Source organism: Sebastes umbrosus, chromosome 22 (genome assembly GCF_015220745.1).
Source record: "Sebastes umbrosus isolate fSebUmb1 chromosome 22, fSebUmb1.pri, whole genome shotgun sequence".
In the NCBI taxonomy this organism is placed as follows: domain Eukaryota; kingdom Metazoa; phylum Chordata; class Actinopteri; order Perciformes; family Sebastidae; genus Sebastes; species Sebastes umbrosus.
The window spans coordinates 13,417,194-13,429,083 of record NC_051290.1 but is presented as its reverse complement, the minus strand read 5'-3'; the positions used below and the strand labels follow the sequence as shown (position 1 = coordinate 13,429,083).

General features: G+C 39.9%; 1 protein-coding gene across 1 annotated transcript; it reads left to right on the top strand.

Moving 5' to 3' along the window:
• The first annotated feature begins 213 nt into the window (after window positions 1-213).
• Window positions 214-11,839, top strand: slc7a7 (solute carrier family 7 member 7). Its single transcript, XM_037758728.1, has 11 exons — window positions 214-414; window positions 2,078-2,127; window positions 3,499-4,135; window positions 7,254-7,379; window positions 7,498-7,642; window positions 8,298-8,421; window positions 8,508-8,611; window positions 8,749-8,845; window positions 8,931-9,080; window positions 9,170-9,353; window positions 11,073-11,839. Exons 3-11 carry the CDS (start codon window positions 3,643-3,645, stop codon window positions 11,138-11,140), a joined length of 1,491 nt encoding a protein of 496 aa, XP_037614656.1. The 5' UTR covers window positions 214-414; window positions 2,078-2,127; window positions 3,499-3,642; the 3' UTR covers window positions 11,141-11,839.
• Window positions 11,840-11,890: the final 51 nt, after the last annotated feature.

The window sequence follows — 11,890 nt, the reverse complement described above, 5'->3', positions numbered from 1 at the left end:
TGCTGTTAATTTCATTGTACCACTTATCAAAGGACTACCAGTATGATTATAACAGCTGTTTGATGTGCTTGATAATCTAATTAAACCCTATGTAACTCTATAATAAGTCACTCAGGAGACACAATGTGACTCTATTAAGCCCTGCCCTCCCCTCCTGTGACTCGTTTCCTTGGTAGTAAAGCAATAGAAACCAGAAGAACATAAAAGCCACAAGTCCATCAGCTGAGGAGCAGCAGAGGAACAGAGCAGAGCGACGTCAACACCAGAGGAAAACAGCTGCGTAAAGACGCACGAAGAGGAGCATTGTTGACTGTAATATCAAAGAGGAAGAACAATGAGAGGTGAATGCAATTAGACATTATTTGGGATCAAGTTGGGACACCAACCAGGAGGAGACACACACGTCTGGAGAAGGTGAGTCTCTGCAAAAACAGCTGAGGGCTTTTTCCTGATAATCCATGCTATTTTTTTAAGTTTAAAATGTGTTGTACAATGTTGATAATAGTGTTCTACTGTATGTCTTTATTTTATTTTTTTGTAATTTTATTCATTTATTTATTTAATCTATAAATTAATTGTAATTAATGTAAATGTTGTCATTCACTCAAACCTATTTCTCCCAAAGTCTAATGCATTAATACAATATTTACCTTTTATTTTGAAAATCTGTTGAAAATTAATTTATGCAATTGTGGAAATAAGTATATTTTTGTTCAAGCTACATTGTTATGATTCAAAACATATGACCCACTTATTAAAAAAAAAGAAAGAAAAAAGATGCATCACAAGGGACATTTTTTTCTTCTGTTTTGAGTACTTTTATTTTGATACTTTAAGTGCTAGTACTTTTGTGTTTACACTGTTAAGAATTCCCCAGTAAAATAACAGCAAAGAACTGGCAGCAGGGTTGCCTTTATATTACTGTAAAATTAACATTATTATACTGTCGCTGAAATTTACAGCTTTGTACTGTTAATGAAAAATACAGTTTGAACTGTTTTTTTAAATTAATTTCACAGTATTTTACAATTAATTTACTGTTTAAAGATACATTATATAGCTGTTTTTCACCTTTCTTTTACATCATCTTACTGATTTGTTTTAATGAACTATTTAGGTTGTATTTTTTACATACATTTTAATAAACATTATTTTTGCCTAGATGAATAGACTTAGGAATAGTCACACTAAATACAATTAAAGGCACTTGTTAGGAAAAAGGCTATAATAGACTTGTTGACACTTTTCCCAAAATGTCTGTCTATAGCTGGCTACAAGCACAGAATGCAAACCAGAACAACATGTGAGTGAAGAACCGAGCTAATTCACTGATTTTACAATCATGTACAATGTACAAGCCTCACATGTGCAGATCAGGTCCCAGAATTCAAGAAATACTGCATGAAACTGTTACTGATGATACTTTAGACAGTTGATCAGCAGTAAAGTGATGTTTTTTAAGAATGCATTATAGTTCAGTTAAAGTAATTTAACAGGTTTTCTTTTGTATTAACACTAAAGCACTGTTTTTAGCAATAACAGGTTAATACTGTTGAAATCCTGCTGTAAATTAACAGCTATTGTTTACAGTGTATACTTAAGTTTACAGCAGCCTATTTATCATATCTGTCATGTCAGCCCACTTGTTGTCTTTTAGCACTGTATGTAAAAGTGCCTTGAAATCAAATCAGGTGAAACTAGATTTAGCCTTTAATTAATATTTAAAAAGGAAGATGTAACAAGTCAAATTAGGCTTTTTTTCCCCCAACTACTGTTACAAAATACAGACATCCTGCAACCAGGTGATATCTAAACGCATCATTCAGGTATAATTCAAGCTCCTCATTATAATAAAAGGTTAGTTTCAGTGATAAATGACGAGCTGGATCATTTCACTTGAGAGGATTTTCCTGATCCAGGATGTAACCTTGAGTAACTCATGAAGGACTGTATTTATCAGCAGCTTTTTGGACCTTGCACTCTCTTTTGTGTAAGAGCCTCGCCTCTCAGTGTCTGTGGCACGCGTTTGATCACATGCAGGAAGACTCAATCTCCTATCCCTTCTTCTCCTTCACAGTCACTCCTTGGTGGACCCACGTGCTGCTGATCTGCTGTTGCTGCCTCAAGGTATCTGAACTTTTCAGTCTCCACATAAGATTTCACATTTGGTCTTTAATCCTCATTCTTCTCCCGCTGACTTACTTATTTAGCATCTTCTGTTTACTATCTACACACCTCATAGTCCTGTGTTTCTAAGCTCTATTTTATCTGAAGTCACTGTTCTTGGTTGTTTGATCAATCTATGTTGGCCTCTGCTCATCAAGAAATGCCCTGAAGTCATTTTGGTGATTTGAATGTGGAAAGTCACCCGGGTCTAAACATGATATGTATGGTTGAGGGAAAGAAAACTTACAGATAGTCTTGGAAATTACCGTGAAACAACAGTTACATCTGCACTTTCACAACCAAATATATGCTTTGGATGTCCTTTCACCCTTAAATCATCCAAAAAGGGTGTGTTGGCCTTAACGCAGCACGCAGCAACTCATTCAAAACTCCATTAAATTTAAGGCAGTTGATTTGTAAGTTTGTGTGTGCTGATCTGAATCTGTTAAATCACTTGAAACTAAGTTTATCAAATAAATGTAGTGAGTAAAAAGTATACTTGCCTCTGACATGTAGTTGAGTAGAAGTATAAAGTAGCATAAAATGAAAATACCACTAGTAAAATACCTCAAAATTGTACTTAAATACAGTACCTAGGTAAATGTACTTAGTTATTTTCCTCAATCAATTCAGCAGATCTCCAATTTGTCTTGAAAATCTTAATGTAATATCACTGCGGTCTTGGCCTTAACGCAGCACGCCCTCTCTCATTCAAAGCTCCATTAATAGTTCATCCAGTTTAGGGCAGTTAATTAGTAATTGTGTGTGCTTGTACATCAGATTGTGGCAAGAGTGACATTAACTTATTGAAGCCAGTCATGCAGAAAGGTGAATGAGCATCAAGCTCCATACATGCTGAGGATGATAAACTTTGGAAAACATGTGACCAGCCGCTGCGCTGACGCTCTCAAACTCCGCATGTGTGTGTCGGTGGATTGTTGGTCTTCTATGACGAGTCAAAATGTCTCGGTCGGTAATTCTTCCTCTAGCTAGTCTGGTTACTAGTGAAGAGCCGGTGTTTTCAGGCATGTGGCGTGTTTGCTCCTCTCCCTCCTCTCTCTGTCAATACACTCAACCTTAAAAGGCCATTTGCTGTGCGGCCCTAATGGCTCTCCAATCCACTAAACTGCCCTCAAATCCAACAACATGGTATTATGTGATTTTTGTTTGCATGTTTGTTCCCACATTAGCGCCCTTGGCATGTAAATAATGTTTTTGTTTGACTACATTTGGACAGGATTGGGACAACACAAGTATCTGCTGTATGTATGCCATGACAAATCCGTCTCCATGGTAACAGCATCACTGATGTGACCTGTGTTTCCTCCACAGATGGCAGGAGATGATCATAGATAACTGGGGGAGGGAAAAGTTGAAGTCTTCAGTCTCACCATCAAGGTCGAAAAACTCTCCAATTGTGACTGTTCAGAAAACAGTTTCACTGATTAATCAATAAACCACAAAAAAACACGAACAATGGCGTCCTACAGCCCCGCCCCGACACAAGAGGCGAACAATGGCGGCCCCCCGTCTTCGAAGCCTGAAAGCTCAGAGGAGTCCATGAAGCTGAAGAAGGAGATCTCCCTCCTGAACGGGGTCTGCCTGATCGTGGGGAACATGATCGGCTCGGGGATTTTCGTCTCGCCCAAGGGTGTCCTCATCCACAGCGCCTCCTACGGCCTCTCCCTGTTGGTGTGGACCATCGGAGGGATCTTCTCCGTGTTCGGGGCCCTGTGCTACGCCGAGCTGGGGACCACCATCACCAAGTCGGGGGCCTCCTACGCCTACATCCTGGAGGCCTTCGGGGGCTTCATGGCGTTCATCCGCCTGTGGACGTCGCTGCTGATCATAGAGCCGACCAGCCAGGCCGTCATAGCCATCACCTTCTCCAACTACATGGTGCAACCCATCTTCCCCACCTGTATCGCTCCGTACTTGGCCAACAGGATGCTGGCTGCCGCTTGTATATGTAAGTACACATCTGGAGTGGGTGCGACATTGAGAGAGTGAGTCAGTGTTTGAGGGACATGATGAGACAATGATAATGCTTGCCACAGTTTCCCGTCTAAAAGAGATCATGTGAGCTTTATAGACTAGAGAAGTGAAAAATGGTGACACCATTGCTGCAGTCAGCAGGTCTGCAGCATAAAGACGAGCTGAAAGAGGAACTGAGCAAAACCCTAAAACGTGTGCACTAATTAGGAAGAGCAAGGGAAAAAAGACATTTTACTCAATCTCAGATTTAGAAATCTTAGCATGATGTCTCGCACGTGACTTTTCTTTTGTTGTGGGAACAGCCAGACACTTTTCATAAGCGTAGAGGTAAACTTCGTATATGGATGAGGCCCAGATTGCCTAGGTAACTAGAACACAATGGCACTGAGAAAGAGCAAAGCTGACAAACTGAATCAATCTAACTAACAAGAAATTCACAAAAGTGCTCACCGAGGCAACCGAGCACAAAGAAATACCAACGCTCAGGCAACCGAGACAAGAAGCCAAACACACAGATAGCTTGTTAAGGTGATATCTCACAGACAAGCCCTGATAGTCAAGATAAAAAATATACATATTGTGCTAGTTTGCAATTAATATTACTCATTCGTCCACCCACCTATGGATGCATGAACATACACTTAAGTGCACGCACACACACACTTGTGCCATGCACCGATAAGCAGTGCTCAGAGGAGGAGAGGCTGATAGCTGTGAGGTAAAGTCCTGCAGTGAGACTCTGACCTGAGAGGCGAACGGGCTGCTGACAGCTCAGCACAGGAGCTTAAAACCAAACTGAACACATTTCCTGTCAGTGAGGGACTTTAACTCTCTGGGAAACTGTGGCCCTGTACCCCTGTTTTATGCTATTTTAGTTGAGACTAGGATAAGCTTCATACTGTTATTGTTAAAAGTTAATTTTTACATCCTATTTTTTCTTAGCTCTAGGCAGAACTTCTCATAAAAAATGTATGTTAGCTTTAACAAAAGTTGCCAAGACAATTTTAAAAAGATGATGAAAAGTTATGCATGATAAAAAATAAAATACAAAATTACAACTGCTACTAGATACTAAGTCAAAATTATAAGATAGTAAGTCAAAGTTTTAACGTAATTAATCAAACTTATTAAATCAAAATGTTGATTTACCATCTCATAATTTAAAATCTCATAATATTAACTCAAATTGTGACTCAAATTATTTTACTTATTGTGTCATAATTCTGATTTACCATCTCAAAATGTGGACTTTTTTAAATTTATTTTTGGCTTCAGCGTTGTTTAGTATCTCATAATTAGGGCTGAAACTTCCTACTTTCAAACTTATTTTCATTGTTGATTAATCTGTCGATTATTTTCTCTTTTAATCGATCAGTTGTTTGATCTATAAAATATTCAGTTTACTGTCATAGAGGAGTAAAGAAACCAGAAAATATTCACATTTAAGAAGCTGGAATCAGAGATTTTTGACTTTTTTTTCTTTCAAAATAGTTGGCGATTAATTTAATAGTTGACAACTAATCGATTATGTGTTGCGTTGCAGCTCTAGTCATAATCATGACTTAGTAAGTACAAATCTTGACTCACATACTGTTAAATGGTTAAATCCAGATGTTTACTCAATATCTCAAACTTTTGAATAGTAAGTAAAAGCTTGACTTTGTATCTAATGATTATCGACTTTTAACTTTTTATCTTTTTTTTTCTTGGTGGAAATGGGCTTCAACAAATCTCAGACATGTAACGTAGACACTGCATAGGACAGGAATACATTCAGTGATCTCAAATGTATCAGAAAAGCAGATTTGCTTCCTGGGTTTCTGAGACATCTGACACAGACATAAAACCTTTAACTTTTACAAAAAGTATTCATAAATAGAATCAAAATTTGTATCTGCAAGCAGTAAGAAAACACCTCCTCATTCACTCACTCAATAACATCATCAGCCATCATCCGGAGTCCTGGATGTCAGAGCTTCCCACCCGCACGTGAGTTCACAGTTAGTGAGCAGCTGAATTGAGTTTTTAAAGATCTCCATTTCACTTCACATCTGGACCATATTTGACCTCCACTACCAGTCAGCCGGCCTCCTACACCTGATCTCACACCTCCCACCCTTCTAACCTTTCACTGTCAACACACCACGCCTCTACTTCTGTGTGGCAAAGCCTCCCTCTCCATCGCTCATCGGACCTCCTGTTGGGAACAAGACCTGTTATGATCCTCTACCTGTCAAAGTGATGGAAGATGATAGTGTTATGATTCATCCCCTCACTGCGGAGGATGAAGGTGGTCAACGTGGAGGAGAGGGCGGTGATGTAACCCTGTTTTGGTCTCTGACGGAGGTCAGTGTGGAGCGATAAGTGTGAGTGGGAGCGCTTTGGCGTAGTGAAATATGTCCACTCAGCTGGTTTGCAGGCGAGTTTGTTTAATCAGCGCTTGTAGAGGATTTACACAAGAAGAAATCTTTTTAACTCGAGGTGGTTTTTCTTTTAAAGTGAGCTCCTGTACCTGTTTTGCCACGTTTATGAACTTGAAGGGATCAAATGCTGATAAGAAGCCAGAGAAAGATAAGTCACAGAAAGAAGCACGAAAACATGTTTCCCAAGAACGCCAATGCTGCTCAATGTGAAGGAGGGCAATAAGGAAAAAGTAGCACTTTTCCTATCAGTCACTCTTTGGGTCAAACGGTCACAAATCACCAACCTCAAGCAGAAATATACAAGGTCGTCAGATCAGCGGCGGTTTCGCAAACAATCTATTTAAGCTTTTAAAATTGGCCTGACTTCCACAACTGTACCTGTGTGCACTTGTGTGTGTGTGTGTGTGTGTGTGTGTGTGTGTGTGTGTGAGAGGTTGTATGTGCTGCACTCAGCTGTTTCCTCGTCTGGAAAACAACAGGCCAGTAAGCCTGAGTCAGCAGCAGCGTTTCCTTAAATCAGCCGCACTCTCACACGGAAACATGCTGGCACACACTCAAGTTTACAGAGCAAATGTCACCCACTGAGACTGTTAAAGGGTTTCTGTGTGTGTGTGTGTAATAAATCCTTATTTATGCATGTGTGTGTTTGGTTATTTCCACTTACCTTAGGTTTGCTGACCTTTGTGAACTGTGCCTATGTGAAGTATGGCACCCGGGTCCAGGACTTCTTCACCTACGCCAAAGTCATCGCTCTCATCGCCGTCATCATCACCGGCCTGGTGAAGATCGGACAAGGTCATTAACTCTTCTCTTTCATCTTAAATAAATAAGACTTTTATACATGACATCTGCGGTTTAAATGATGAGGTTAAGGTGATGCTTAATATTAAATGATTGTGTTGGTGTTTTCCAGGTCAAACACAGAACTTCGAGGGCATGTTTGAAGGCTCGTCTCAGGATCCGGGACACATTGCTCTGGCTCTGTACTCAGCTCTGTTCTCCTACTCGGGATGGGACACCCTTAACTTTGTCACAGAGGAGATCAAAGACCCAGAGAGGTGAGGATAATTCACTTTGATAGTACATTTCGTTCGTACCCCGTGTGAAACCAGAAGTCAATGTTGAATTAACTTAACTTCCGTACCTAAATTATGCTACTTCCGGAGCTATTTTAACCCAAACCACAGTCTTTTCCTAAACCTAACCACGTAGTTTTGTTGTCTAAACCTAACTAAGTTGTTTCCTGTGAAGACAAGTTTATTTTTATTTTTGTTTTAAACACTTGTTACAGTTAATCTCGTGGGATTATTCCTATAAAACCAAAGGAAACGCTTTCTTTCCAGTGCATTATGAAGCAACATAATGGATACAGGTTGCCAGTTCTGGTGTGATTTGATCAACACTTCTCCACGTCAATAAGAAACCACCACAGTCACATTGAAGGCATGTGTGTGTTTGAGCCTTTTGGTGTGATTCATACAGTTGATCAAATGAAGCAAGACTACACACGTGATTGGATCACAAGCCTCTCCCAAGAGTTCCCAGGCAGATTAAGTGACAAACACCCCCAACTAATCACAATCCCAATCCTCCCCTCGCCCACGGGGTCGATCTGCTCTTGACCCATGTACTGAAGCTCACACACTTCACGTTTAAGGCCTCTATATCTCATCTCTTTTGCTTCCCTCTGCTGTTTGTTCGTGTGAACTACAGGAATCTGCCCCTGGCCATCGCTATCTCCATGCCCATCGTCACCGTGATCTACATTCTCACCAACGTGGCTTACTACACCGTCCTCCCCATGAATGCAATCTTAGACAGTGACGCTGTGGCTGTGGTGAGTGCATATAATGCTCAATAAATCACTTTACTTTGGGTCTACATTCATCAAGTGCAGCCTTACATCATTTAATCTCTTTCCAGACGTTTGCAGACCAGGTGTTTGGTGTCATGAACTGGACTATTCCCTTAGCTGTGGCTCTTTCCTGCTTCGGAGGACTCAACGCCTCCATCCTGGCTTCCTCCAGGTGAGTTTGGACATTTGGATATTTTTTATTTTTTAAATGATTCGTCTACATAAAATTGTTATCAATAAACCCGTTAATCCCTTTGTTATCAGCACCCACTCATCACCGCTCTGTTGCATATTTCTGTGTCTCTAAAGGTTGTTCTTCGTGGGCTCCAGAGAGGGCCACCTGCCCGACTCCCTGTGCATGATCCACGTCCACCGCTACACTCCCGTCCCCGCCCTGCTCTTCAACGTCAGTCATCTTTTAGTTCCTGTTGTCACGTGGTTTCATTTAGCTGCCATGGACTCACTAACACATGTCTTGTTCGTCTCTGCAGGGCATCATGGCTCTGATATACCTGTGCGTAGAAGACGTCTTCAGGCTCATCAACTACTACAGCTTCAGCTACTGGTTCTTTGTCGGTCTGTCCATTTTGGGGCAACTGTATCTGCGCTGGAAGCAGCCGGACAGAAAGAGGCCACTAAAGGTAAGAAGCAGAACAAGAGATTATCTTTAGACATGTGCTATAGAAATACAGTTTAAATTTGACCATCGTCTCATGTCTTCCTCCCTCAGCTCAGTCTCTTCTTCCCCATCGTTTTCTGTCTGCTCACGGTCTTCCTGGTGGTGGTGCCGCTCTACAGTGACACCGTAAACTCCCTGATCGGCATCGGCATCGCCCTGTCAGGAGTGCCCGTTTACTTCCTCTGCTGCTACATGCCAGCCAGCAAGAGGCCAATGCGGCTACGGAGTCTCATTGGTAAGAGATCTGCAGGACTGTCTCATTGTTTTCATACATTAAAACCATCTCTGTTGGATTTTACAGCAGGGGTCTTTAAGTCAAATTACCTGACTGAGGTTTCACTCCTCTTGGACATTTTAAAAAACAATAAATTGGTGTTGTAGTGTAGATTTATCTCAAATATTTAAGGTAAGAGTCAGGCACCAGACAGGAGAATAAAAGGCGTGCTCCAATCTCCAAGGAAGCAATGAGCAATTCAAGGGGCAGTACAAAAATAGATAGTAAATTGGCTGAAGGTAGAAGATGCACTTTTACCTGAGGCAGGAGAAGCTGGAGGGTTGCAGATTTATCTTAGCTTGTGTAGGTCCAACAAAGACGAGGACGTTCCCAGTCACATCCAAGCAGGTCACAGCGATAGTTGAACAAGATCAGCACACTTACAGCAGCACTTCGTCGCCCAGGGAAGACCAGGAAACCCAGCCGGCTCTTGAGAAAAACTGCCACTCTGTTCACTTTTACATACATCACTATTTTTCCTTTTTGGAGCAGAAACTGGATTAAGCTTTCAGTTATCTCCTCCTTTAGCTACTCTCACTCCTCTATCTGTTCTCCTCCACACTGTCTCTGTTCCCCAGCTCACAGGTGTGTCTCATTTATTTCCTCACATTCATCTGTCAAGGTTGAAAAGGGCTATTCTGTACTTTTCTCCCCCTATTCCTGCTACAGTGAAATGCTGCTTAAGATTGTATTGTATTGAATGGCAGCTAACAGATGAGTTAGGAAGCAGCAACTCCACTAAAAGAAATACTAATAAATAATTACAGTAAAAATTAAAAAAGAAACTAAATTATATTAATTTGCAGGCCACATATAACAATAAAATTGCAGTTTTAAAGGGATGCATTAATATTGTTTAGCATTTACTGCATTAAATTAAACACAGTAAATCAAAAATTGGAAGTCAAGTATTTAATCCTTTAATGTTCCCACATGGGACAAAAACAATGGAAAACTTCTTTATTTATCTATTTATTTATTATTTATATTTATTTTAATTTCTTAGTCCCTTTTGGCACGAACAACAGAAATCTAAATATTTTTAACTGAGCTCACAATTATTTTAAATTAGGAGCATCTAACAAAACAGTCGAGATTTACAGTAAAAGTACCGTTAATCTGGATTTATTATACTGACAACAGGTTATAATCAGAAGACTTTGTTTCTTTGTTAATATTCCGATATTTTTTTTGTCTGTTTTCATATTATTTATTTTTCCTGGCCATGTTTTCCTAACTTAGTTTTGTTTTTTTGCAAGTAGTTAATTTTTAAAATATTATAATTGTTTTATTTTAATTCTTTTAAACATTTTTTGTCCATTGTTGTCTTTGGGCTTCATGACTCTGCTATGACTTGCTGATATTCCTATATTTTGTGAGGATGCATATGTATAGATATTATACCAGATTGTTCAGTCAGCCCTCTAAAAGTAAATAAAATAATTATTTATGAAAATGTCACCACAAACCGCAGTGCACCATGGGAATTGTTTCCCTGGCCAAACTAAAGTGCTAGAGATGGCTCAGCCAGGTTGCTATTTCTTCAACCAGATATCACAGCCACAGAATAATATGCTCGGACTCAACACTCAAGTCAACTTAAATTAAATGTGGTGCAGATGTTTACAGCTGGATTCAGTCTAATAACAGATGAACTTAACCTTTCTCCATCTCTTTCAGCTAAATGCGGCGTGCTGATTCAGAAGGTGTGCTACTCTGTCGTGACTGAAATGGACAAGGAAGAGTAGATGTTTGGTTTTATCAACACGCTGCCGGAGACTGACGAAGCACAAATGTAGAACCTGAACTCATCGTGGCCAGCCGCTGCCGCCACAAGGCCTCGCTGGACGGAACATTTGGGCTTGAGCTGGACCCAGCTCTCTGACCTGTCAATCATCACCCGGTGATCTCGTTAATGAATATGAAGGATGGCGCCCGGGTGCTTGTTGGCAAGATTTCACTCTAGAGACTTCAGAGAGAACATTTTAATGCACTCCTGAAGAAATCAACACCTCTTTCTATTACAGAACTGCATTAGTAGAGAATTATTTAATTCATATTTTTAATTTTACTGGAAGGTGGCAAATTATTATAGTTAAAAAGTGGACAGGAGAACTGACAGTAGAAACAGCCTTGGTATTATTATTATTATTAGTAGTAGTATTTTTATTATTATTATTAATAGTATTCGCACAAAGAAAATCAAAGAGGTTAGAATATAATAAACTTTATTATATAATATGCTCCCGTGTTCTCTAATGGAGGGAAAAAGTTCATAAAACGTTTTATACTGTCAGACGCGAGGTCTAGTAAAGGGCTATTTTTACACAAATTAACTCTTTTTTACTGCAGCGTCTGACTCAAACGGGCTGTGAAATGTAAAAAGTTTGGGACAGCTGAGCTGCAAAACACGTATTTATAATAAAATTACTTGTTGACAACATAAATCGACTTGTTTCTTTTTCTTTCTGCTTCAAAGATGTTTCTGAGGAAGTGGA

Bases quoted from the DNA above. Each gene is read 5' to 3' on its own strand.
- slc7a7 (XM_037758728.1), top strand. From the start codon at position 3,643: ATGGCGTCCTACAGCCCCGCCCCGACACAAGAGGCGAACAATGGCGGC. The intron at 7,643-8,297 runs GTGAGGATAATT...TGTGAACTACAG, and splicing joins GAGATCAAAGACCCAGAGAG to GAATCTGCCCCTGGCCATCG. The intron at 8,612-8,748 runs GTGAGTTTGGAC...GTGTCTCTAAAG, and splicing joins TCCATCCTGGCTTCCTCCAG to GTTGTTCTTCGTGGGCTCCA.